Here is a 26083-nt window from a genome sequence, read left to right as displayed (position 1 = left end):
AGACATGCATTTTTCCTTTTCTTCCCCCTGCTCCTCATCCTTTCTTTCGCTCTCTCTCTCTCTCTCTCTCTCTCCCCCCCCCCTCTCTCTCTCTCCATTAGAAAAGCATAATATGGAAGGTTTGTGAATTTTTCCTTAAATTTCCATTTCTTTATCCTTTTATTACATTTTTTTTTGTCTAGGCCAAATTAGCTTTGGGATGTTTTGCTTGCTTGTCAGTTTTAACGCATTCAGATGTTGGTTTGCCAACTTCTTATTGCAATTCATCTCTTACAGCTATAATTTTATTTCTGCTGCAGTAATAGAAGTGCATGGGGGTTAGTGACAGGGAAGGGTTTAAAAAGACGCACACAAAAAGTAGAAAATGCATGCGAGTCCAGGTAAGATGAATGACCTACAGTCTGACATGCTTGTCTTTTATGTAGTGTTAAGAAAAAGTAATTTTTTAAATTATTATTATTTTTTTTTTGTAAGACTTACTAAAATGTGATGTTAACTGATTCACTATAAAATAAACACATGAAGAATTCCTTCCATCTCGTTTGTCCTTCCCGTGCAGTCTCCAGCGATGTACCAGGTCCAGATGCCGCATATGACTGTCAACCAGTCTAAACCATACAGACCAGGTAAAGGTGAGAACAGCCTGCTTTCCCTCCTTATAGCTCATAACCAGAAAATAAATTTCGTGTGATATTCCAATGCTGACCGGCTCCATCTTCTTTTACTCGGCCAGTGCCCAACATGACCCAGGGCAGGTCGGACCAACACCACCCGCCGGGCACGCCCACCCTCATGCACCCGGCCACAGCAGCGGGGCCGCCGATCATCACGCAGAGCCCGGCCTACTCCGCCCAGTACTTCACGTGCAGCCCGCAGCAGTTCCCCAGTCAGCAGCTGGTTCAGCAGTTGCCACATTACCAGTCTCAGGTCGGTTTATATGAAGCATTTATACACAGACAATAATGGTTGCACCAGATTTTTTAAGTCGACACACGTGATCCAAGTCGACTAAATGTCAGCTAGTTGCTGCTGACGTCACTGATATTTTTTCATAATACTGTGTTCCCTGGCTATATCGCGGTTCACCTTTCAAGTGTTTTTAAGAGTATGGTAGAGGTTACTAGGGGTGGGGAGAAGATTAATAGGAGTCTGGGGAAGTTCATACACCTTTAAAATATGGATAAACGATCAAAGAAATGTAGTTGCTACTTCGCAGATTTCACCCATTGGGGAGCTGATCCGGAAGATAGCACTCGTGATAAGCGAGGGATTACTGTATTCCTAAAATTAAAAACAAAAATCACAGGAGGAGGGAATGCTTGCGTCTGGGACAGCCAGGTAATGTTTGCGCAACCAAACTAGGAAACCTTTCTTATTTCTGGATCTCTCTCTCTCTCTCTAAAATTGTAGATTTCTTGTAGAATTTCCCTTATTTACCTCAATAAATTATTCTCAGAAAAACACCGTAATTTCTCATATGCTCTTGAATATAATACGCACACCCAAAATCAACCCCAAAAATCAGGAAGCCCCTTCTACCTTTTTATCCATCCATCCATCCATTTTCTGAGCCGCTTCTCCTCACTAGGGTCGCGGGCGTGCTGGAGCCTATCCCAGCTGTCATCGGGCAGGAGGCGGGGTACACCCTGAACCGGTTGCCAGCCAATCGCAGGGCACATACAAACAAATAACCATTCGCACTCACAGTCATGCCTACGGGCAATTTAGAGTCTCCAATTAATGCGTGTTTTTGGGATGTGGGAGGAAACCGGAGTGCCCGGAGAAAACCCACGCAGGCACGGGGAGAACATGCAAACTCCACACAGGTGGGGGCGGGGATTGAACCCCGCACCTCAGAACTGTGAGGCTGACGCTCTAACCCGTCTCCCACCGTGCCGCCCTACCTTTTTATAATACACTCTATTTGCTACTATCCATACAGTGTATAATTATAATAATAAACCAGGCTAACTATCTTTGTGTTGCATCAGATTACGACATTTTCAAACATCTTCTTTCACTTTGGAAAGCAACGATCAACATCTTTGCCTATTCTCTGACGTTTCTGACCAAACCAGTGCCCAATTCAAAAGCAGTTGGTTTGGGCATTTTCTGCACTGTCAATTTGAATAGTCCTACTTTTGAATAAAGGTATGGAAATGTGTTTTTCTATTCAGATTCATCAATTAATAGAAAAAATAGACTTTTAATTGATTATTAGAATAATTGTTAATTGCAGCCCTACTGTTGTACCTGATTTCCATCCCAGTAAGCATTTTGTGTGTTGCAGGCACAGCACGTGTTCAGCCCTGTGATGCAGGGCAGCGCCCGCATGATGGCGCCGCATGCCCACGCCCAGCCCAGCCTGGTGTCGACCTCCACCAATCAGTACACAGAGCAGACGCACACCATGTATGGTATGTCCCGCCCCCTCCCCACGTCCCACAATGCATCTTGACTGCGTTGTCTCATGCCGCCCTCTTTTTTTTGTTGTTGTTGTTTTTTTTTTGCTGCCCCTGTTGCTTAGTGTCTCCTGGCCCCATGCCTCAGCAGTACCCCCACCCGAGCGCCACCTTGCACCCCCACCAGCAGCACCCTCAGCCCTCCGCCACGCCCACAGGCCAAGCGCAGCAGGGGGGCCCTCCCCAGCACGGGGGCCCACCCAACCACCCGGCCGCCAGCCCCGTGCAGCACCCGCAGCACTCTCAGGCGGCAGCGGGTGACCACACCGGCACATTCCGAGAGCTCCTTAACTTTTGCGTTGTTCATTAACGCCGCTTTTGTCTTTCTCGTCAGCTGCCGCGGCCGCCGCCCAAGCTCTCCACTTGGCCAACCAATCCCAGCAGCCCATGTACTCTGCTTTGGCCCCCACGCCGCCTTCCATGACGCCGGGCCCCAACCCGCAGTCTCCGCAGGCGTCCTTCCCGTCGGCACAGCAGACCGTCTACATCCACCCGCAGCAGGTGCAGCACGGATACAACCCCAACCACATGGCCCACGTGCAGCAGGTAACCAGCAAGTGCGCAACACAAACAGTAGTCAAAAGAAGAATCCTGAGGGAATTATATAGTGGATATCAAAAGTCCTACACACCTGTTCATATGCCAGGTTTTTGTGATTTTACAAAAAAAAAACCACCAAGATAAATAATTTCAAAAACCTTTTCCACCATTGTGAACTATAACCTGAACGACCTGAAAAAATTATTCTCGAAAGGGGATGTAATGTTAATTAAGTGCGCACACCCTCTTATAACTGGGATGTGGCTGTGTTCAAAATTAACCAACCACATTCAAACTTGTTAAATGGGAGTCAGTACACACACTGCCATTCCAAGTGCCTCTGACTAACCCTAAATAAATTTGATTTGTTCTTGTGCGCTTTTCCTTGACATTTTTGTAGTCACATCATAGAGCACGTATAAAATGCATTGCAGTATTTTTTTTCCTTTATGACCTTGTAGCGTATACGGGTTAAATAAAAATGTAATTAATTTAGAAGAAAAGAATGAGCTGGAAGCAACGCCTGCGTTACTTCTGGTTTAGCGTCATTTTAAATTACAACGTTATAAATCAAACTATTTTATCTAGTAAAAGGGGGCACCACGTCACTTTTTATGTTGGTAAAATTTAGGGAAAGTGACGAGAAACCTTTTTATCAGTCTCATAATCTGAAGGTTGCTACACTTTCTAAAGTTTTGCTAAGACTTCTAGACGGCCAGAGGTTTCGTTCCTTGAACCCAAACACACACAACAATGCACGTAGTGAATTTTATGAAAAATGTAATGAGATCTAACAGGTGGAATCTACAGGGAAACAACATAGGGGAAAAAAAGAGAGAAAAAAAACAAGGCAGGCGGGTCGACCTTCCGGGGGTTGGCAAGAGCGCTCACGAGGGATGTTTTGAAGGAAAGAGGAAAAGACGCACTTCAAGTGCAGATTGGCCGGCCCGCTGGCAGGGGCAATGCTTGCCACGCGGTCAGGCTAGGCAGGGTCGGCAGGTGGAACAACGAGAGAGTGAGAGAGCGAGTGAGACCAAGAGCCAGAGACAAAGGAGCTTCGGCCTTTTTATCCGCTCCAGAGAGCGCAACCGGCCCCTTTTGACCAAATGGAAGACATCACGTTTATTTGGATATATTTTTCATAAATTAAAAAAAAAAAAAAATTCTCAGGAAATGACTTATTGCTCATAACAACTTTTCCACATCTAACTGTAATCTTTGAAAAATGTTCCCCCTGTTGTAATAGTGGTATTTGCCTCATGAGTGTAACCACATGACCACGCTCGTATCTCAAATCATTGATCCCCTCTGAAAGGATCCAATATTGTACTGTATTGAAACAAACCGTAATTAGAAAACAATGTTATCGACGCCTTCTGCTTCAGTATAGTACATATTGTACTGCTTCACCAAGTCGACTACACGCACGCCTTACTTTTGTAGGACCCGTGGTTAGAAAAAAGACCTTAGGCAAAATTCCTGCACGTAAAATGGAAAATGCGAGCGCCAAACACAACAGATACTTTGACTGCGAGGTCACCACATGAACTGACGGTGGCCGGATGTAGTCAAGTTCACTGCCGTCATCTAGTCTGAAGCGGAATTTTTAGTCAAATTTTTGCTGGCAACGCTTGGCACAAAATGGAGTGAACTCTCTTTTGTTTGCGTGTTTGTCTCAGGCTCACATGCAGTCGGGCATGGTGCCGTCACACCACGCGGCGCCCGCCCACGCCCCGATGATGCTGATGGCCACCCAGGGCCCGCCGGGCGGCCCGCAGCCCCCCATGGCCCAGACGGCCCTCAACCACATCCCTGTCTCTTCCACCACACACTTCTCCTACCTGGCGCATCCACAAGGTAAACAAAAACAAACAAACAACTCTTTGTTTGGATCTTGAGCCTTGTTCACTTTTGGATTTTGTGTGACTTTTGCAGTGCAGACTCATCACCAGCAGCAGCTGTAGATGGCAGAAAGAGGGCGCCAGCGAGCGGAACTGTCATTCACGAAGGAACGGAGTTCTCCTTTGTCCTTCATCGCTTTCCTCCTCCTCCTCTCTTATTTCATCTTCCTCCAGCTGTCCATTCCCATCCACTTACCTCCCTCCTTCCCCACACAAGGCAATAAGAGAATGTTAACAGGTTGATGATGCAGTGATGTGTTTTAAGAGAAAACTAATCTACGAACGAAGAATTAAACTGGAACTTTGTCTGCTCCTTGTGTTGGGGGTGGGGAAAAAAGCAACCCATTTTGAACAGTATTAATGTTACTGTTGTATTGCTGCTGCTGCTGCTACAAGACTACAAATGTCTAACCAAACTAAAAAATGGCCATCGACAGGGAAAATACAACAAACATGAGCGTTTATTTATGAAAAAAAAGAAAAACCCTGAAGAAATGACAGTGATCACAACCCACCTCTCACCCAAGCCCAATGTAACTTTTAAGTTAAAACTTTTACTTTGTAGATAATATAAATAATTTAAAAAAATGAGCCAAAAAAAATTTAAAAATAAAAAAAAGTTTTAAAAACTGAACTGACTGCTGTGTGGTTCTTTGGCAATGAATGTTGCCAAGAAATTGCGTTTTTTTTTTTCTTCACATTATTCTACACCGTTGGTGTAAAATAAACTTTCACAAAATGATAAACATCAGGATTCCCCCCCCCCCCCACGTAAAATGACTTGTTTACTGTTCATCTTGTAAAATTACGACTAAACTCATTACCACTTTTCCAAATTGTCGCTTTATTCTTGTATTGAGTTTTTCCCCTCATTGAAATTATTTTTTGGGGTAAAATAAAATTTTCTCAAAATTTCTCAAATATAACTGCTTACTTTTTGGAGAATCTTATGAGGAAAAATTACTTCTGGAAATGTAAAAAACCGATTAAAAATTTGCAGAAATTCTTAAACAAAAAAGTAATACATGTCTATACATTGTGTGTGTGTATATATATATATATATATATATGGCTAGCCGTTATTGTTTTTTTCAAGTACATCAAATATGTTAAGGACTTAAGGCTGCAGTTACCCTGGAAAGAGGCTTTAATCTGGTTAGGTTTATTTTACAAAAGAAACAAAAAACAGAAAAACAAAACCATGAGTCCAATGTACAGTTGATATATAATTTAGAAGGCTTACAACTGAATGAAAAGGGATTGTGAACACAAAGCCAACATCTTCATTCAAAAGCTCTGTGGTGGTCTGGAATGGGAGGGGGAGGGCAAGGGGAGCTTTACAGTGCTGAGGTAAACACAAACAGTATTGAGAACACGTTCATTAACGGGACATTTTTCAATCAACTCAAAAGGCACAATGACATCAAATCATCATCATGGTCATAATTTAAAAAAGAATGAGTGGCTAAAGCAACTGATGAGAAGCTTTGAAGCAGGGATGGGGGACCCAACATGGAGCAGTTCTAAAACATAAAACCAGAGAGGAACTAAAACACACAACCAACAAACACTCATCATACTGAACAATACACACTTGTTCCATCATGTTTGTTTGTTAATTCAGTATGTCCCTCAGAGGACTACAAAATAGAAAAACTAAAGGTTCCCCAACACTGATTTAAAAACATGAGAACATTGCGGCTATATGGAATCAAATTCCAGCTATGGGAAGCACTACAATGATATTGCACGGCACACTTTCTTCTTTTGTTTTTGAAGCAGAGAGGACTTGTGATTGGTCAACATGTTACAGTTGCAAGAACATCACACGTGTCCATTTTTGTTGAAGTGCCCAAAATAAAAAAAATAAAAAAAGAAAACAAACAATCGGACGTGTGTTAGTGTTAAGACATCCCATTGCTACCAAAATAAAGCGTGGCAGATGAATATTTGTTGTCGTGACAACGTCGCACAACAAACAGTTAATGCTACCTGTGTGTGTGTTTAAAAAAAAAAAATATTAAAAAAGTAGAGTTGGACATATATGTATTTAAAAAAAACAAAAAAAAAAACATTCGTCCAAAGGAAACGTGTAAAAAAAAAAAAAGAAAAAAAAAGAAATGAAGTGTGTCATCGAGTTAAAGGCTGTGCTCAAAATTCTTACGGTACTTGAACGCGCCAAGAGGCACATTGGCTCACAAAAATAGAAAATATTTCATAATAGCAACCTTACTGAGTACGAGGGCTTTCATTCATTGATGTATATTTGTTCATCTCTCTATGCAAGCCACGTATAGTGACAGGTAGAACAATTCAATGCTCTTCCACGGCACAAAATACATAATTAACCTGTGCATCCATTTTTGCGTGGTGGTATGCCGTGATAATTTAAATATACACTTAAATATGTGCCTTGGTTCAATAAATGTGAAATATTCCACAATAATGGACAAAATCTCTTAATGAATTGACGATGATTGTGTCTTTGTTGAATTTTGGACCAGTTTCACGTGTCCAAAGTGAAGACGTTTAGCATATTAGCCTGGCTTGCCCCTGTCACACTGTCTGGAAAAGCTGGCATTTTTCCACCTTTTTTCCAGAGTCACTGTTTTATAGCAAGAGGACACAGAATGGGGGGTGAACAAGTCGACCGGGCGAGGTAGTATTAGAGCCGGAACAACATACAGTAGATTAAAAAAGTCTACACACCCCTGTTCAAATGGCAGGTTTTTATGATATATACTGTCCCCTCCAAAAGTATTGAAACAGCAAGGTCAATTCCCTTGTTTTTTGTTGTTTACTGAAGACATTTGGGTTTCAGATCAAAAGATGAATATGAGACAAAAGTTCAGAGTTACAGCTTTTATTTCATGGTATTTACATCTAGATGTGTTCAGCAACTCAGGACAGAGCACCTTTTGTTTGAAGCCACCCACTTCTCAAGTGAGCAAAAGTATTGGAACATGTGACTGATGGCTGTTTCTAGTTGCTCAGGTGTTGCCTTTTAGATTGATTGCTTAAACGTTAGTGCTTGTTTTTGGCTTTGGATTTCACCTGTGAAAACTCCATTTGCTATTCAGCAAACATGTGGACCAGAGAGCTGTGTATGGGAGAAAAGCAAACCATTTTGAAGCTGAGAGAAGCGGGAAAATCGATCAGTGCTATTGCACAAACTTTGACCATAGTCAATACAACAGCTTATGATCCAAAACAGACAAGCTCATCTGTGAAGCATGGTGGAAGTAATGTCATGGCTTGGGCTTGCATGCCTGCTTCTGGAACGGGCTCACTAGTCTTTATTGATGTTGTAACTCATGATGGTAGCAGCAGAATAAATTGTGACGTCTACAAAACCATTTTGCCTGGCAATTTACAGAAAAATGCATCCAAAATAATCGGGAGAAGCTTCATCATGCAACAAGACAATGACCCAAAACACACTGCCAACACAACAAAGGACTTCATCAGGGGAAAAAGTGGAAGGTCTTCGAATGGCCAAGTCAATCACTGGACCTTAACACAATAGAGAATGCAATTTACCTCCTCAAAGAGGAGACTGAAGGGAGAAACCCCCAGAAACAAACAAGAACTGAAAGAGGCTGCAGTAAACAGACATGCAAACACCAAAAGCATGAAAAAGGTGACAAAAAAACGAACAAAAAAAAAAAAACATTCTATTGGGGGGGCTTGGGCCCCCGCAGAGATTTAGTTTTTATTTTAACATAAATTAAGCAATCTGGAAGACTCTGAATAGTACAATAAGGCAAAATGAATTTTCTTCATGCAGAAACACATGCATTTACACCACTCAAGTACATGTTGATGTACAAATTTAAGATTCATATTAAATTTGCCTCATTTCTTTGCTTTTTTGTTTTGGCCTCCAACTTGAGCCAGACCCATCTCCACCTGGATGGTAGCAGCAGAATGAATTCTGAAGTCTAGAAAACCATTTTGTCTGGCAATTTACAGAACAATGCATCCAAACTAATAGGGAGACGCTTCATCGTGCAACAAGACAATGACCCAAAACACACTGCCAATACAACAAAGGACTTCATCAGGGGAAAATAGTGGAAGAAGGTCTTTGATTGGCCAAGTCACTCTCCAGACCTTAACCCAATACAGCATGCAATTTAACTCCTGAAGAGGAGACTGAAGAGAGAAACCCCCAGAAACAAACAAGAACTGAAAGAGGCTGATGCAACAGTCAATGGGTCGCAGGCTTGATGCAGTTATTGCAAGTGAGGGTTATGCTACCAAATAGTAAATGTTATTCACTTTAATTTAATAATGTCTGTTCCTGGCACAATGGACGACTGCCTCACAGTTCTGGGGACCGGGGTTCAAATCCCGGCCCCGCCTGTGTGGAGTTTGCATGTTCTCCCCGTGCCTGGGTGGGTTTTCTCCGGGCACTCCGGTTCCTCCTACATGCCCAAAAAAGTTTGATTGAAGACTTTAAATTCCCCGTAGGTGTGAATGTGAGTGTGAATGGTTGTTTGTTTCTATGTGCCCTCCGATTGGCTGGCGACCGGTTCAGGGTGTACCCCGCCTCCCGCCCGAAGATAGCTGGGATAGGCTCCAGAAGCACGCGACCCTAGTGAGGAGAAGCGATAAAGAAAATGGATGGATGGATGGATCTTCCAATACTTTTGCTCACTTGAAAAGTGGATGGCTTCAAACAAAAGGTGCTCTGTCCTGAGTTGTTTAACACATCTAGATGTAAATACCATCAAATGAAAGCTGGAATTCTGAACTTTTGTCTCATATTCATCTTTTCCTCTGAAACCCAAATGTCTTCAGTATACAACAAAAACAAAGGAATTGACCTTGCCGTTCCAATACTTTTATATATATATATATATATATATATATATATATATATATATACACACACTGCGATTGGCTGGTGACCAGTTCAGGGTGTACCCCGCCGTTCGCCCGAAGATAGTGGGATAGGCTCCAGCACGCCCTTGTGAGGATAAGCGGAACGGAAGATGAATGAATGAAAAAAAAAAATATATATATATATATATATATACACAGTGGGTACGAAAAGTATTCAGAGCCCCTTCAATTTTTCACTCTTTTTTATATTGCAGCCATTTGCTAAAATAATTTAAGTTCATTTTTTTTCTACATTAATGTACACACAGCACCCCATATTGACAGAAAAAAAACGTAATTGTTGACATTTTTGCAGATTTATTAAAAACGAAAAACTGAAATATCACACAGCCTTAAGTATTCATACCCTTTGCTCAGTATTTAGTAGAAGCACCCTTTTGAGCTAATACAGCCATGAGTCTTTTTGGGAATGCTGTTTTTCCCACCTGGATTTGGGGATCTGCCATTCCTCCTTGCAGATCCTCTCCAGTTCTGTCAGGTTGGATGGTGAACGTTTGGTGGGCAGCCATTTTCAGGTCTTTCCATAGATGCTCAATTGGGTTTAAGTCAGGGCTCTGGCTGGGCCATTGAAAAACAGTCACGGAGTTGTTCTGAAGCCACTCCTTCGGTATTTTAGCTGTGTGCTTAGGGTCTTAGCACTATGGAGAAGGTTTTCGTCCAGGATATCCCTGTACTTAGCCGCATTCATCTTTTCTTCGATTGCAACCAGTCTCCCTGTCCCTGCAGCTGAAAAACACCCCCACAGCATGATGCTGCCGCCACCTTGCTTCACTGTTGGGACTGTATTGGACAGGTGATGAGCAGTGCCTGGTTTTCTCCACACATGGCACTTAGAATTAAGGTCAACAATTTCTATCTTGGTCTCATCAGACCAGAGAACCTTATTTCTCACCATCTTGGAGTCCTTCAGTTTTTTTGTTTTTTTTTACCAAACTCCATGCGGGCTTTCATGTGTCTTGTACTGAGCAGAGGCTTCCGTCGGGCCACTTTGCCATAAAGCCCCGACTGGTGGAAGACTGCAGTGATGTTTGACTTTCTAGAACTTTCACCCATCTCCCGACTGCATCTCTGGAGCTCAGCCAAAGTGATCTTTGGGTTCTTCTTTACCTCTCTCACCAAGGCTCTTCTCCCCCAATTCCTCAGTTTGGCGGGACGGCCAGCTCCAGGAAGGGTTCTGATCGTCCCAAACGTCTTCCATTTCAGGATTATGGAGGCCACTGTGCTCTTAGGAACCTTAAGTGCAGCAGACATTTTTTTGTAACCTTGGCCAGATCTGTGGCTTGCCACAATTCTGTCTCTGAGCTCTTCAGGCAGTTCCTTTGACCTCATGATTCACATTTGCTCTGACATGCACTGTGAGCTGGTCTTATATAGACAGGGGTGTGGCTTTCCTCATCAAGTCCAATCAGTATAATCGAACACAGCTGGACTCCAATAAAGGTGTAGAACCATCTTAAGGATGATCAGAAGAAATGGACAGCAGTTAAATATATGAGTGTCACAGCAAAGGGTCTATTTCAGTTGTTCTTTTTTAATAAATCAGCAAAAATTACGTTTTTTTTCTGTCAATATGGGGTGCTGTGTGTACATTAATGAGGAAAAAAAAACTTAAAACACACACACACACACACACATATATATATATATATATATAGCACAAAACCAGGCTTCTGCTCGAAAGCAAACAATATCAGGAAAACCCTACGAGAACAGCTGAGGGGTAATCAGAGGCACACTAAATGGTGGCAGGTGTGTGCTGACTGGCTTTTAACATAAGTTTGAATGTGGTTGATTCTGAACACAGCCACATCCCCAATTATCCCCAAGAGGGTGTGCACACGTGTGCAAACACATGACCTCAGTTTATTTTTATTTCCATTCTCAGATTTCTTTTTTCTCAACTGAGTTAAACAGGTTGAAGGTAACTTTAATGATGGAAAAAGCTTTGAAATGGTTTATATTCATCTTATTTTTTCATTTTTACAGGGGTGTGTACACTTTTTTTTATAAACTGTGAATTTATACCGGGACAGGGATGTGTTGAAACCAATTATCGCTGTCTGACAACTATTTTATGTCACATCAGACGCCAGTGCTGACATAATCTAATTAGCTGGTGCTGTGTCACCGTATGGAAGTTCACACAGATCATCTTAGCTGGGTTTTGTGTCAAATGGCAGAGCTTCTGATGTGCCAATTTTGCAGGATAGCTGGGTTAAAGGGGCTCAGGCTGTAACAGACCTGTGTGAAAGGGTTTTTCGCAATCCGCTATTTTGTGCTGAGAGTAATTGTCGCCGTCCGACAACAATTTTACCTATGTCACACCAGGCATCATGTAATTCCAGATGCTGTGTTGCTGTTAAAAATCAAACGCATTTGAAAATATCCCAGATTAGCTGGGTTCCACGTAAAAGGCTCCTAAATGTTGAATTCTCACAATTTTCCAGGATCGCTTTATAAAGAGGCTAATTCCACAACAGACAGAATGAGGCCTGGAACAAAGGTTAAGGGTGCGGTGGTATGCAGGGTTTCGTGTAAATGGCAAAGGTTGATACATTTTGGATCTTCTATCACAGGAATTTTGCGTATCCCTGCGTAAAAGTGTAACTGTGTAAAAGAGCACACAGATGCAGAAACATTCCGCCTAAGCTGGGTTTCGTGTAAAATGGTGGCTCTTTTACAGTACTGATGTACCAGGTCTCTGTATAAAAAGAGACTACAGCCGCAACAGAAGAGGTGTAAAAAGTTGACAAATGGCGGGTCTTCACAATCCCGGTTTAGCTGAGTTCCGTATAAAAAGCTGATGACTGGCGGATCTTCCGTTACGACTTTGGTGTGGCAATTTTCCAGTATCTCTTTGTGAAAGAGGCTAGTGCCACAACAGAGGCGATGTGAAAGGCTGAAAAATGGCGGATCTGGTATTGATGAGGCAATTTTGCAGGGTCTCTAAGTGAAAGAGGGCAGAGCTTCTTGACTGTTAAGTTTTTTCATTTTCTGTATTTTATATTTTTATGTTTTCTATATATTTTATTTTGTATTCTCTACAAAAGAATGTGTGTTTAGATAAAACATACACATTGTCTCTAAACCTCGAGAGCAAAAGGCATCCATTCTTTTTTAGCGCTTGTCCTCGCTGGAGCCTATCCCAGCTGACTTTGGGCAAGAGGCGGGGTACACCTAGGACTGGTCGCCAGCCAATCACAGGGCACATATAAACAAACAACCATTCCCACTCACATTCGCACCTATGGACAATTTCGAGTCTTCAGTGAACCTAACCCGCATATTTTTGGAATGTGGGAGGAAACCGGGGAGAACACAAACTCCACACAGGCCGTTATTTGAACCCAGAACCTCTCCACTGTGAGGCAGTAACCACTAGGGCATTGTGCTGCTTTTATAGGAAAAGTAATGTACAAAAATGAGAAATATTGTGACAGAGAATTAGAAGTCTCCAAAAGTGATGAACAAGAGAAAGAAGAGTGCTTCGTTGTTTGTGTTTATATACGAAAGTGAGTGTTGGCCACACACGGGGAACATTGTGCCAAGAATTAATGGCTTTTTTTTGTGGGGGTGCGGGGGGTAAAAAAGTGATCTAGCGTCGGCAAAGTAACGAAAGGAGGCAGCGAGAAGCGGCCAACATAAATAAAAAGTGGTCAATTCACACGTGACTCGTGCTAAGCTAGCATTTCATTGGAAGAAGCCAACCTTCAAAAGTTTGCTTTTAGAAAATGTAGAAAAATAGTTTTTGCTCGCTGGGCTTGAAGACAACCTGTCGGCTCCCCCCGACCCCAAACAACAAAATACATTCACTGTGGACACCTGTGTGGAGGCTGTGGGGGTCTCGAGTCTGCTCCGCACACCCTGCATCAAACGCGTGCATCTCATAGAGCAGGTGGGAGGTCAGAGCAACATGTATTGGTTGTCGATGGCCCGCTTACGTCCGCGCTCGGGCTCCAGCTCGTAGTCCGAGTCCCGCTGGGGGATGACGGGCGGGTGCGGGTTGCCGTGGCGGAGCAGCGGGCGCCGGCCCGCCGACTCGCTGCGGCGCAGGGGAGCGGAGACGGCGGCGCCGGTCGACGGCGACGGGGCCGGGGCGACGCGCTGGGGCGGCTGCGGGCCGGCAGCGCCCGCGGCGGCGCAGGAGGACGACGTGGAGGAGGACGAGGAGGAAGAGGAGGGCGGCTGGCTGCAGCCGCGAGACATGCCGCAGTGGGCCAAGCTGGGCTCAGAGTTCCAGCGGTGAAGCGAGAACGGCACCAAGAGGGCGCCAGAGAGCTGACCTGGCACAGGGAAAACCACATGGAGCCAACATGGAATCAACACTTCTCACAAAAAGTTTGTTCTCAGGGGAAATTTCAGGATGAATCTAAAATACCTTCCATCCATACTTTTCTAGGCCCTAATTTCCAGACTTCTCGGTAAAAAAAATCTAATAATTACTGACATTTGAGTTAATAGCTGTGTATCATTCTGATTCTTTATATTCCATTATGTGGCCAAATAATTTCCAGAAGATTATTGCTCGGGAATGTGGTTCATGCAAATAAAGAGCAAACCTAGTGACAAGATGACTCGGCGTGCACATGGCTCACAACTGCCGCCTCCTTTGAAACCCTAACCCTGTTTTGAAACGCTACTTTGAAACCATAACCCTGTTTTAAAACCCTACTTTGAAACCCTAACGCTGTTTTGAAACCCTAATTTGAGACACTAACCCTGTTTTGAAACCCTAATTTGTAACCTTAACCCATGTTGTGAACCCTACTTTGAAACCCTAACGCTGTTTTGAAACCCCAATTTGAAACCCTAACCCTGTTTTGAAAGCCTACTCTGAAACCCTAACGCTGTTTTGAAACCCCAATTTGAAACCCTACCCCTGTTTTGAAATTCTACTTTGAAACCCTAACCCTCTTTTGAAACCCTAATTTCAAACCCTAACCCTCTTTTGAAACCCTAACTCTCTTTTGAAACCCGAATTTCAAACCCTAACCCCTGTTTTGAAACCCACTTTGAAACCTTAACGTTGTTTTGAAACCCTAATTTGACACACTAACCCTGTTTTGAAACTCTAATTTGAAACCCTAACCCTGTTTTGAAACCCTACTTTGAAACCCTAACCATGTTTTGAAACCCTACTTTGAAACCCTAACAGTTTTGAAACCTTAACCCGGTTTTGAAACCCTAATGCTGTTTTGAAACCCTAACCCATGTTTTGAACCCCACTTTGAAACCTTAACACTCTTTTGAAACCCTACTTTGAAACCCTAACCCGGTTTTGAAGCCCTAATTTGAAACCCTAATGCTGTTTTGAAACCCTAGCCCATGTTTTGAACCCTAGTTTGAAACCTTAACGCTGTTTTGAAACCCCAATTTGAAACCCTAACGCTGTTTTGAAACCCTAATTTGAAACCCTAACCCATGTTTTGAACCCTACTTTGAAACCCTCATGCTGTTTTGAAACGTCACAACACAATTTGAAACCCTAACCCATGTTTTGAAACCCTAACCCTGTTTTGAAACCCTACTTTGAATCCCTACCCATGTTTTGAAACCCTAATTTGATTCCCTTACCCTGTTTTGAAACCCTACTCATGTTTTTAAACCGTAACCCTGTTTTAAAACCCTCATTTGAAACCTTAACCGTGTTTTAAACCTAAGCTATGTGCACCTTGTCCTCTTGGGGGCAATGTGGTGCACTTATGTTAAGATAAAAAGAGAAGAAGAACGCAACGCACTTTATCTATGTAACCTGTTTTACCCAGATTAGGAAGAATATATGCCCTTGAGCCTTGTGATATTATCTGTCTGTATGTGTTACTACAGCATTTATGTGTGATTATTTGTTATTTGAAGGTAAATCCCTCTCATGATGTCAAATGCTAATTTTTACTGGCAACAGGGTTTTCCATTGAGTGCTACATTAAGATGGCAATGTTTCTGAAACAAACTGTCTTGTATTCAAATATAAAATGTGTGTAATTATTTTTTTGGCGTGTTTAATTTACAGTAAACTCCAACTTGGGTGTCATTAAACAGCTTAAAATAGGTCACATGCTTGCTGCAAGAGTATTGGTGCATTCAGGGTGCATTTACAAAGCAGGAACTTTCATACACCATCCACGCCGTCCAGCACATTCATCGTTTTTCTTCGATTATGTTTTTATGATCTCGAGAAGCCAAAATCTAAATCACGATTAAATGAGTCAGTCAAGGCACCACTGTATGTAATAACAGGCTGCCAAAAATGAACATCCCATAATGGTTAATATTTGCAGAAGAGGGGGGTCCTCACCCTGTGACGGGGGGCTGGAGCCGGCCACGACGAAGCTGGAGAGCGTGACGGCGCCGGCGGCTCCGCACTCGAGCGGGATGGGGAAGAGGCGGAAGTGGCTGAGCATTTCCATGACGGAGGGGAAGCGCAGGTGCTGCACCCTGCACTGCCCCCACTCGGTCAGCGAGAGGCGCAGGTGCTGCACACACACAAACAGGAAGTCAGAAGCGTACCCTGAATAATCACGTCGCCGGTCCCGTGAGGCTTCCCGCCGCACCTTGGCTTTTCCTTGGTAGTTAAAGGTGAGGACGTAGTCTCCTCGCCGCGTCTCGCTCTGACGCACCAGAAAGACGCCGTGGCCCTCGGTCCCCGAGCTCTGGACCAGGTGGGCCGCCTTGACCCGGGAGATGTGCCCGTGGAACCACGGGTAGGAGAAGAGGAAGTGATCCGTCTTGTGGATGAGCGGCTCCGGCAGACCCAGGGTGACTGGGCCTGAGGAGGAGGAACAGGGGAAGTGGTCTACAGCTGAACCCAATAACAGTTCTCAATAGCAAATGGGGTTGCAGGGGGGATTTTAAAGTACATTTCCGGAAAGAAATAGGAAGTTAAGCTGGGGAATTTTGGAAAGGTATCATAAAAAAGTAATACAGTGGACCCTGGCATACTCGGGGTTTGGCACCCGCGGATTCACCTATCTGCCGATTTTTTTCCCGCTGTTTTTTTTTTGGGGGGGGGGGGGGGGGGGGGGCAACCCCAAAAACACTTAGTGGCTGTGTATCCCTGCTTATTCAAGAATTTTTGGGGTCAAAAAAAAAAAGTTCTTTCAATGCAGTTTTCAAAGTCCGGTTATTATTCCTATTCCACTGTACCATTAAAAAGCATGGCATTGTAACAGATTTACTTCAAGGCGGAACATTATCATGTTTCAAAGATTTTTTTGAACAATCAATTCTTTCATTGAAGAACAAAAACATGAATGTTGAGTTCAATATAACTCACCCCCTAACCCAACCCGTTCAAAAACTAACTAAATTCAACCCCACCCTCATTCAATACCAATAAAGTTCCATTCAAAATGTTAAATGACAAGTGCCTCTCTTTAAAAAAAAAAAAAGTCTACATTCTCGAAATCATCTGTGCCTGTGAATTTGAAAATTCCCGGAATTTTGACATCCGACTTTCAACTAATATGAAAATTGTATTATTGATATATTAAACAACTACATCCATCCATTCTCAATACTGCTTATCCTGTTCAGGGTCGTGGGGCACTGTAGCCCGTCCCAGCTGACTAGTCAGTTGCAGGGCACATACAGACACAAACAACCAATCGCACTCACATTCACACTGTCACTGAGTGGGCACTGAACCCACGTTGCCTGTACCAAAGTCAGGCGAATGTACTACTACACCATCAGTCACTGAACAACTACAGTAAAGTGTATTCCAACTGTACAACTGACAAACTCAGAAAATGTGACATGAATTAAAGGAAAAATACATACAGCTAATTGTGACGGGTCGCGTCTGGGGAGCCAGGTGGGAGGAACCGGGCCGCCAATCACTTTGACTTCCCGGCTCGGAGCTTGCTCTGTGACTGGTCGAGATGCCGCTATCGACCGGGGAAGGGAGGGGCTCCAGATCCACACTGCCCAACCTGAACAACACATACATACATACACACACACATACACGCTACATCATTTGCTGCACATGAATGTTGCTCAGCGGCACACTTTTAATTACATTTTATACCAATTTGGTGAAACTGTCTTTGGTGCTAAATTGTTTATGTTTAAGTGAGAGTGTGTGAGTGTGTATTTGAAAACAGCGGCAGCAAACACAGACAGGAAGTGAGCCAACTTCACACTCTCACACACATTTAACATAGAGTAAGTTCTTCAGATGCCATTATGCTGCTCCTTCATGGGTGTTGTTTTCAAGCGAAATCCATTTAAAAAAACAAACAATTAACAATTTGCTCCACAGTCTCCACTTAGTTGCAACACTACAAGAAAGGAGCCCGGCGGAAGGCAATCATCGCGCTGAACATTACCTAAGAGATGGTGGGTCGGACCCGCTAATATTTCGCCTTGTCTCACCTGTACAACTGTAAGTGCGAGCTGGCAACAGACAAACGCAGAGGCCAAGCCATGCAGTTTGACAGCTTATGTAGTTATGTTGAATTGTTGAACATTTAAAATGTTAATTTATCGAGGATTATGTTTACATATTGTACTTTTTTTTTTTTTTTTTGCCAAAATGGATTTTCCCCCCAAATAACTTATTTTCACTTTTTCTGTAAGGAAACAAATATTAATTTTTTTATATTTATTATTTCTGTAGAAAGTTAATACTGCGGAAAAACTTTTGGCATCAGCAGAAATAAAGCAATCGCAAAAGGAGTAAAAACAAAAAACAAGACTTGTTTGTAATAATGTAATTGTCAAGTGCTTACTACAGAATAACATATAGAATAACAGTAACAAAATAATCTCTTAATATCAGAAATGAGATTTTATTTTAAAGCCATATTGCTCAGCCCTACTTCAATATGGCTTGTTTTTCACAGTTTCCAGCGACAATTTGAGCAGCTTTGTTTTGTAGTAAAAAAATGACCATATACAACAACAGTAGAAAACCTAATACCAAAATAACTGCCGTTCTAAACTATATGTCCCGATTACTATAAATGTTTTACAAAAAGGTATAGGCTATGTAACAGATAAGTGCCTCTGATTTCCACATTGCACCTGCTTGGTTCTCTATCGTAAATATTTCATGACTCTTGTGTCTCTACTTGGGGTGTAATCTGATTTTACACAGGATACAAGTATGACCTCGAAACCTCTGACCTCTTGAGTGTGTGTGTGTGTGTGTGTGTGTCTGTGTTTGTGTGTGTGCGTCTACTGGACATCTGCAGAAATGATTCTCCTGAGCACTCAGACCTCCCCCACACTTCCTTTTGCAGTCTGATACACGTGCACACGCTGCATGGCTGTCCACTTTATGTATGATTCCAGTTTACGAGATTTTTTTTTTAAAACTGATCATTTGACGGTTTGTAGCAATGTTGGTCCCGTTGCGCTTCCCACCTGTTGTTGATGCATTCTTTAATTTCTGTAGTCCAGGAGCTGACCTGCTGGTCGTTGTCCGTCTCAAATATCAAACTGCCTCGATTAACCTTTCGGGGGACAAAGAGGCTTTTTAAATGCACCCACGTAATAAACCGGTTAAGTGTTTCATGGCTCTCATATAAACCAACACACACCTTTAAAACAAACGTATTTAAGTTGTCGGGCATCTCCAGCCGGTTGCAGCGACGGACTTCTTGGATATCTGAGCAGTGAGTCGTCAGTTTGGGACCGGAGGCCTAGGAGACACAAACAGTGACGGTCATTCACACGAATGTAAATATGTCAGCAAACAGCTAAACGAGAATGGATGCCTGCACGCCTGCATTCCTGTCACCGTGAAGGTCTCCACATGACCGAGATGCGGCCTAGAAGACGCGGCACAGCTCGCCCAGTAAATGCAGCAAATACATAATAATAAAAAAAAAATAATGTGAACCACATGGCACTGTTTGTGTGTAAACGAGCAAACGAGTTCAGTATGTGCATACATGCCCTTGGCGTTTTTATCTGTGTGAAGCACGATAGGAGCTCTCCAGTGATGTTGCTTTGGTGGCTCACAATGTCAATTGGTGGTCTGAAGTAAGAGAACGTGTTTTTGGTGGGCAATGGGGAGACTCACTACAAACCCAATGTTGTCATGATGGTTTAAGCTTGGCATTTTCCAACCTTTTTGAGCCAAGGCACATAATTTTACATTTGAGAAAATCTCAGGGCACACTCGACAAAAAGGCACAAAAAAGTAGATACACAGGTAAAGTATGGTACCTTATGCCATCTAGAGGAAGAGAATTTACTTGTTCTGCTGGTCACTATATGTCACCGGCATAGTTAGTTGAACAAAGATACATGATTTGGAGTAAATAAATAATTTTCACAGGTTAATTATGTACCTTATGCCATCTAGTATAAGAGAATTTGCTTGTTCTGCCTGTCACTATATGTCACTGGCATAGATAGTCGAACAAAGATACATGATGATTTGTAGTAAATAAATAATTTTCAGTTGGAAAAATTCATAGATCTAATTCAATTTACTGGTTGGGAATCACTTGTAGGACAACAATCAGGATTTATTTATCGTAAAATTCACAGTTGGGCACATAGTTTGATTTTAAAGTCACCGTTTGGTTCACATTGGGTACAGTAAGGGAACAAACTGCAAAAGATAAAGCAGTAGCAGACTTAATTACATTTAAAATAAAAAAAACTGCAATGTGCTAGCAGTAAATTCTCAGCAGTAAATGACTCATTCTAAAATAAGATGCATACAATAAGATAAATGTTAAATACAATACTCCAATAAATACTAAATATTATTGAGATTATAAATTGTAATAATTATGTAATTAATAAACCATTTCTTCCTGCGAGTATATCAGCTTTGTGTTCAATTAGACAGGCCCAGATTTTACGCTGAGTAAGTAAATTTGTTAGCAAACTGAGAAATCATCATAATTTTACAATACATACTTTTTGCGACATTATTGTTTGGAGGTTTGTCTAATGTCAAACGGGTGCTCAATAAAGCTTGGTCTGCGGCATGTTCCGACTTCCATACAAATTTGGGCTACGGCGCTGTCATAGGAACGGAAGTACGTTGTGCACCGAGGACGCCCCGTACCGTTTTACCCCGAGTTAAAATGTGTAAACTCAGGGGTGTCCAAAATACGGCACGGGGGTCATTTGCGGCGTGTCATCTGTTTTTTAGCAGCCCGCAATGTATAATAAAAAGAACATTTGACCCAATATCCGTTTTATTTTTTTTGTTTTTTTTTTAAAGGGGGCGGCAGGGTGGGGGGTGGTGCTACTACTACAACAAATAATAATTGATTGGTTTAGACAAAGCTTTCCTTGATATGCAATGACAAAAAAAAAAAACTATTTACAATCGTACATTTTTTTTTATTTATAATGCCTTAATAAATAAAGATAATAAAGTTTCAGAAGAAAATTGTGAATTGCTATTGCCACTTTGTGCTCTGTGTCATTTGTCAAACACTAATTATCCTTCCAAATAAAGTAAACACTCCTTTAAAGATTGTCATCTTACTGCAGAATCCTCTTCTTTGGTTTTGATTGTGGAAATGGACAGTAAACTGTCAAGTAACAGTTTTTCAAAATAAATATATTTACATAAACACATATAATTGCTTAGCATACAGTATCTTTACCTACATGGATTGGTTAAAGGTGAGAAATTCTGTATGCAGCCATCAGGGAAATGATCGTAATTTAAATGATCACAACGTAGACTTAGGAGCTTATGATGGAACAGTGATGACATGGCTGCACTGAGTACAACTAAGACAACAAACAAAGATCTCTAGTTGGAAGGATTCCATCGTGTGCTGTGAGAACATCCCACCAGTTTGGTCACTGTCAGGCCTCCGTTATGATGACCACGATGATGATTGTGATGAAAGATGTCAGCTAGCGGATGACTATTGATCATCGTCATCGCCTGGCAACTTTCCCTCCTTCGCCTCCCACACCCGTCGTTCTTGCCGTGCGCTCGGACGCACGACACCAAACATATGAATAACACACTTTAACCTCTCATGACTGTCTGACTTGCACGCCCGCACGCGTTATTGTCAGCTGCCACCTTTCACCACAGGAGGGCCGCGAGCCTGCACGCCCGGCTGACCGACTCATCCATCCGTGTGCGTGTTTACGCCGACGGCCATGTTGGCGCTCGATTGGATGTGTGGGCTCGGCAGCTCAACAGCGATGCTGACATTTGAGTCGCGCCGGTGTGTTCTTACAAAAATACACATTTTTGGCTTTCTTGTATCCATCGTGGTCTGCCTTCACCTCCATATGAATCATTGTGCCTTCATAGGATTTGACTGCCCAAGGGTGGTTGTAGGTGCTCCAATGACTTTCAAATGAGCTTTACATTTTCAGCATTTACAGATCACATACCTGTCAAAATATTCTTTAGTTTAGTTTATTGTCAAAGTGAAAGCCTTACTGATTTGTTTTTCAACATTGAAATAATAGGGACTGTGGAGAAACTGTAAAAAAAACGCTGCAATGAACGCACCAAACTAAATGAGACAGCTTACAAACAACGGAGAGGAACGTTTTAAGCCCATACATTTTTGCTAAGTGCGCATCTGGTGTTGTTTTTGTTGTTGTTAACATTGTAACATCGTTCATTTTCCCCAAATTTACCCTCTATAGCCCCTTTCTCACTCCCTATCAAAGCTGGCCTTTTCACGGCCACTTGCCCTTGTGTTCTGTAACTTTAGCGGTAGTATTAGAGGAATAACAGAGGCAGCTGTATAAAAGGGATTACACAGGGGTCCTCGGGCTTACGATAGAGTTCCATTACTACGGTGACAACGTAACCCCAATTTGTACACAGAGTGGAATATGCCCTGGTGTATCACTAACCTATGCTGACGCAGTTAAGGCATCTATCCATTTTCTATACCACTTATCCTGTCCAGTTCTACACCACAAATGTTCCGTAATAGTTCTTTGTGTCGAGCACCACACTAGGACATTCCAAGCGTGTAAACATGAAGAAAGAAAATGGTCATAAATACCAATTTATACATACTTGAAAACTAAAACGATTGTCAACAGATTACATGGTTTACACGCCTCTTTTCTCATTTTAAACTTTCTGTTAAAACAGAAAAACACAGATGCAAGTAGTTCTATTATTTATGACAATGTTATTTTCAAAGCATGTATTAAATATAACTGAACACTTTCAATAATACTGAAACTTGACTGCATTACTAATATTACAATTATTATGTAATTATGTATTATGGTCAAATAGGAAAGGAAAATTTGTCTTGTAAATCTTTGTGAATAGAAAGTACTTTTTTCAAACTGTTACGCAACATGAGGGAGACTAAATTGTTTGGGTTATGTAACTGTTAAACACTGGGTACCGTAATCAATTTCTCAAAAGTATTCTTCTGTGTATTGTTTTTCTACACCATAGTTATAATACTTCCAGAAAAAAAACTTTTATGTTGAAAAAGATCATGGCATCCATCTATCCATCCAATCATCCATCCAGCCATAATATCTATTTCCAGTACCTATCTACCGTATCTACAGCCATCTTCTTTTGAGTGTATTTAACTTGTGAAATTCAAATACCATTCATCGCTCCCTCACCCCTCGGCTAGGACTTCCTCCCATCCAAACATGGAGCACAGACGAGGCCCGCATGCCTCTCTAGAATCAACACGGGAGCCCGTGGGACGACATGCTGTGCGCCGGGGAGCGCGGCAAAGAAATGGAAAGGGGGGTGGCGTGGAGGGGGATTGGCGTGAGAGAACAAAAGCGTCAAAAGGAAACAGACGAGACGGCGATAGACACGGCTGGGGGAGGGGGAAGAGGGGTGGTGGGGAGAGGGAGGGAGTGATGGAGAGCAGAGGGACGATAGATTCCAGGGCTTTTGTGCGCCGGATGCGTCTGAGTCCATGTGACATTGTGTGAGCCTGAGGAATGTCTATGCTAATCCTACACACACATGCACGTAAGCGCAACGAAAGAAGAGATGACCCATGCACCCGCTTGATTTCCTCAGATGGCCAGTTATTGTGAATGGACGCCATCGGTCGCGTCGTCGGGTGTCTCAACCACAGCGTCTAATATCATCAACGAGAGTGGTGGGAGGGAAATGAGTCATTTCATCGAATGTGACTATGAGGAAGTGACTAAAAGTGAAGTTATCTGCCTCCTTTGTCCGAGGTCTTCATTTACAATTGGAGCTAAATATTAAGTCTGTGAACCTGTTATTGGTGCACTTGGCACCAGGACACCCTAGGTCGCAGTTCGATGATCGACTTTGTGGTCGTGTCATCGGACTTGCGGCCGCATGTCTTGGACACTCGGGTGAAGAGAGGGGCGGAGCTGTCAACTGATCACCACCTGGTGGTGAGTTGGCTCCGATGGTGGGGGAAGATGCCGGTCCGACGTGGCAGGCCCAAACGTATTGTGAGGGTCTGCTGGGAACGTCTGGCAGAATCCCCTGTCAGAAGGAGTTTCAACTCCCACCTCCGACAGAATTTTGCTCATGTTCCGGGGGAGGCGGGGGACATCGAGTCCGAGTGGACCATGTTCCGCGCCTCCATTGCTGAGGCGGCCGACCGGAGCTGTGGCCGTAAGGTGGTCGGTGCCTGTCGTGGCGGCAATCCCCGAACCCGTTGGTGGACACCAACGGTGAGGGATGCCGTCAAGCTGAAGAAGGAGTCCTATCGGGCCTTTTTGGCCTGTGGGACTCCTGAGGCAGCTGATGGGTACCGGCTGGCCAAGCGGAATGCAGCTCTGGTGGTCGCTGAAGCAAAAACCCGGGCATGGGAGGAGTTCGGTGAGGCCATGGAGAAAGACTTCCGGACGGCTTCGAGGAAATTCTGGTCCACCATCCGACGTCTCAGGAGAGGAAAGCAGTGCACCACCAACACTGTGTATAGTGGGGATGGGGCGCTGCTGACCTCGACTCGGGACGTTGTGAGTCGGTGGGGAGAATACTTCGAAGACCTCCTCAATTCCACCGACACGCCTTCCCATGGGGAAGCAGAGTGTGGGTTCTCTGAGGCGGGCTCTCCTATCTCTGGGTTTGAGGTCACCGAGGTAGTTAAAAAGCTCCTCGGTGGCAGGGCCCCGGGGGTGGATGAGATTCGCCCGGAGTTCCTAAAGGCTCTGGATGTTGTGGGGCTGTCCTGGTTGACACGCCTCTGCAACATCGCGTGGACATCGGGGACAGTGCTTCTGGATTGACAGACTGGGGTGGTGGTCCCCCTTTTTAAGAAGGGGGACCGGAGGGTGTGTTCCAACTACAGGGGGATCGCACTGCTCAGCCTCCCTGGTAAGGTCTATTCAGGGGTGCTGGAGAGGAGGGTCCATCGGGAAGTCGAATCTCAGATTCAGGAGGAGCAGTGTGGTTTTCGTCCTGGCCGTGGAACAGTGGACCAGCTCTATACCCTCGGCAGGGTCCTCGAGGGTGCATGGGAGTTCGCCCAACCAGTCTACATGTGTTTTGTGGACTTGGAGAAGGCGTTCGACCGTGTCCCTCGGGGAGTCCTGTGGAGAGTGCTTCGGGAGTATGGGGTACCGAACCCCCTGATACGGGCTGTTCGGTCCCTGTACGACCGGAGTCAGAGTTTGGTCCGCATATCCGGCAGTAAGTCGGACTCGTTCCCGGTGAGGGTTGGACTCCGCCAAGGCTGCCCTTTGTCGCCGATTCTGTTCATAACTTTTCTGGACAGAATTTCTAGGCGCAGCCGAGGCGTAGAGGGGGTCCGGTTTGGTGGCCTCAGTATTGCATCTCTGCTTTTTGCAGATGATGTGGTTCTGTTGGCTTCATCAAGCCGTGACCTCCAACTCTCATTGGAGCAGACGACCCAGGACACGCTGGAGAGACTACGTCCTTCGGCTGGCCTGGGAACGCCTCGGGATCCCCCCGGAAGAGCTGGATGAAGTGGCTGGGGAGAGGGAAGTCTGGGCGTCCCTGCTGAAGCTACTGCCCCCGCGACCCGACCCGGATAAGCGGTAGAGAATGGATGGATGGAACCTGTTATTTAAGGTGTTAAATATCCCTGTTGAAAGAGGAAAAAACATTAAATTAAGGTAAATACGAAGAAGAATTTCACTGACTGCGATTGGCTGGCGACCGGTTCAGGGTTTAACCCACCTCCCGCCCGAAGATAGCTGGGATAGGCTCCAGCAACCCGCGACCCTAGTGATGATAAGCGGTAAAGAAAATGGATGGATGGATGGATGAATTTCACTGTTGGTTTTGTGGAACCTCTCTTAGGAGAGGAAGGCAACATTCTGTTCAATTAACGCAACAATTTCCTCAGAGTGGCCAGGGGGGTTTATTTTCTCCAC

General features: G+C 43.7%; 2 protein-coding genes across 18 annotated transcripts in view; one reads left to right on the top strand and one right to left on the bottom strand.

Annotated features, from left to right (window-relative positions):
- The window catches only part of atxn2 (ataxin 2), a 38100-nt gene extending 32990 nt beyond the window's left edge, over positions 1-5110 (top strand). For 10 of the 13 annotated variants that reach the window (XM_061767706.1, XM_061767704.1, XM_061767703.1 and 7 more), the window contains 8 exons: positions 102-119; positions 560-632; positions 734-927; positions 2291-2417; positions 2528-2719; positions 2797-3008; positions 4682-4859; positions 4938-5110. In XM_061767706.1, the coding sequence (XP_061623690.1) occupies positions 102-119; positions 560-632; positions 734-927; positions 2291-2417; positions 2528-2719; positions 2797-3008; positions 4682-4859; positions 4938-4966 (1023 nt within the window). In that variant the 3' untranslated portion in view covers positions 4967-5110. The remainder of the gene's footprint in view (positions 1-101; positions 120-559; positions 633-733; positions 928-2290; positions 2418-2527; positions 2720-2796; positions 3009-4681; positions 4860-4937) is intronic. The other 3 variants (XM_061767695.1, XM_061767698.1, XM_061767697.1) reach the window with 3 other exon arrangements.
- Positions 5111-5948: 838 nt separating this feature from the next.
- sh2b3 (SH2B adaptor protein 3) overlaps positions 5949-26083 on the bottom strand; it is a 62017-nt gene continuing 41882 nt past the window's right edge. For 4 of the 5 annotated variants that reach the window (XM_061767710.1, XM_061767708.1, XM_061767709.1 and 1 more), the window contains 6 exons: positions 19357-19458; positions 19181-19269; positions 17591-17742; positions 16363-16610; positions 16107-16284; positions 5949-14094 (listed from right to left, as the gene is read on the bottom strand). In XM_061767710.1, coding sequence (XP_061623694.1) covers positions 13715-14094; positions 16107-16284; positions 16363-16610; positions 17591-17742; positions 19181-19269; positions 19357-19458 — 1149 coding nt within the window. In that variant the 3' untranslated portion in view covers positions 5949-13714. The remainder of the gene's footprint in view (positions 14095-16106; positions 16285-16362; positions 16611-17590; positions 17743-19180; positions 19270-19356; positions 19459-26083) is intronic. The other variant, XM_061767713.1, reaches the window with a different exon arrangement.

Source organism: Phyllopteryx taeniolatus, chromosome 3 (genome assembly GCF_024500385.1).
Source record: "Phyllopteryx taeniolatus isolate TA_2022b chromosome 3, UOR_Ptae_1.2, whole genome shotgun sequence".
NCBI lineage: Eukaryota > Metazoa > Chordata > Actinopteri > Syngnathiformes > Syngnathidae > Phyllopteryx > Phyllopteryx taeniolatus.
Note: the sequence above shows the minus strand (reverse complement) of the source record. Positions and strands in the feature narration are given on the sequence as shown.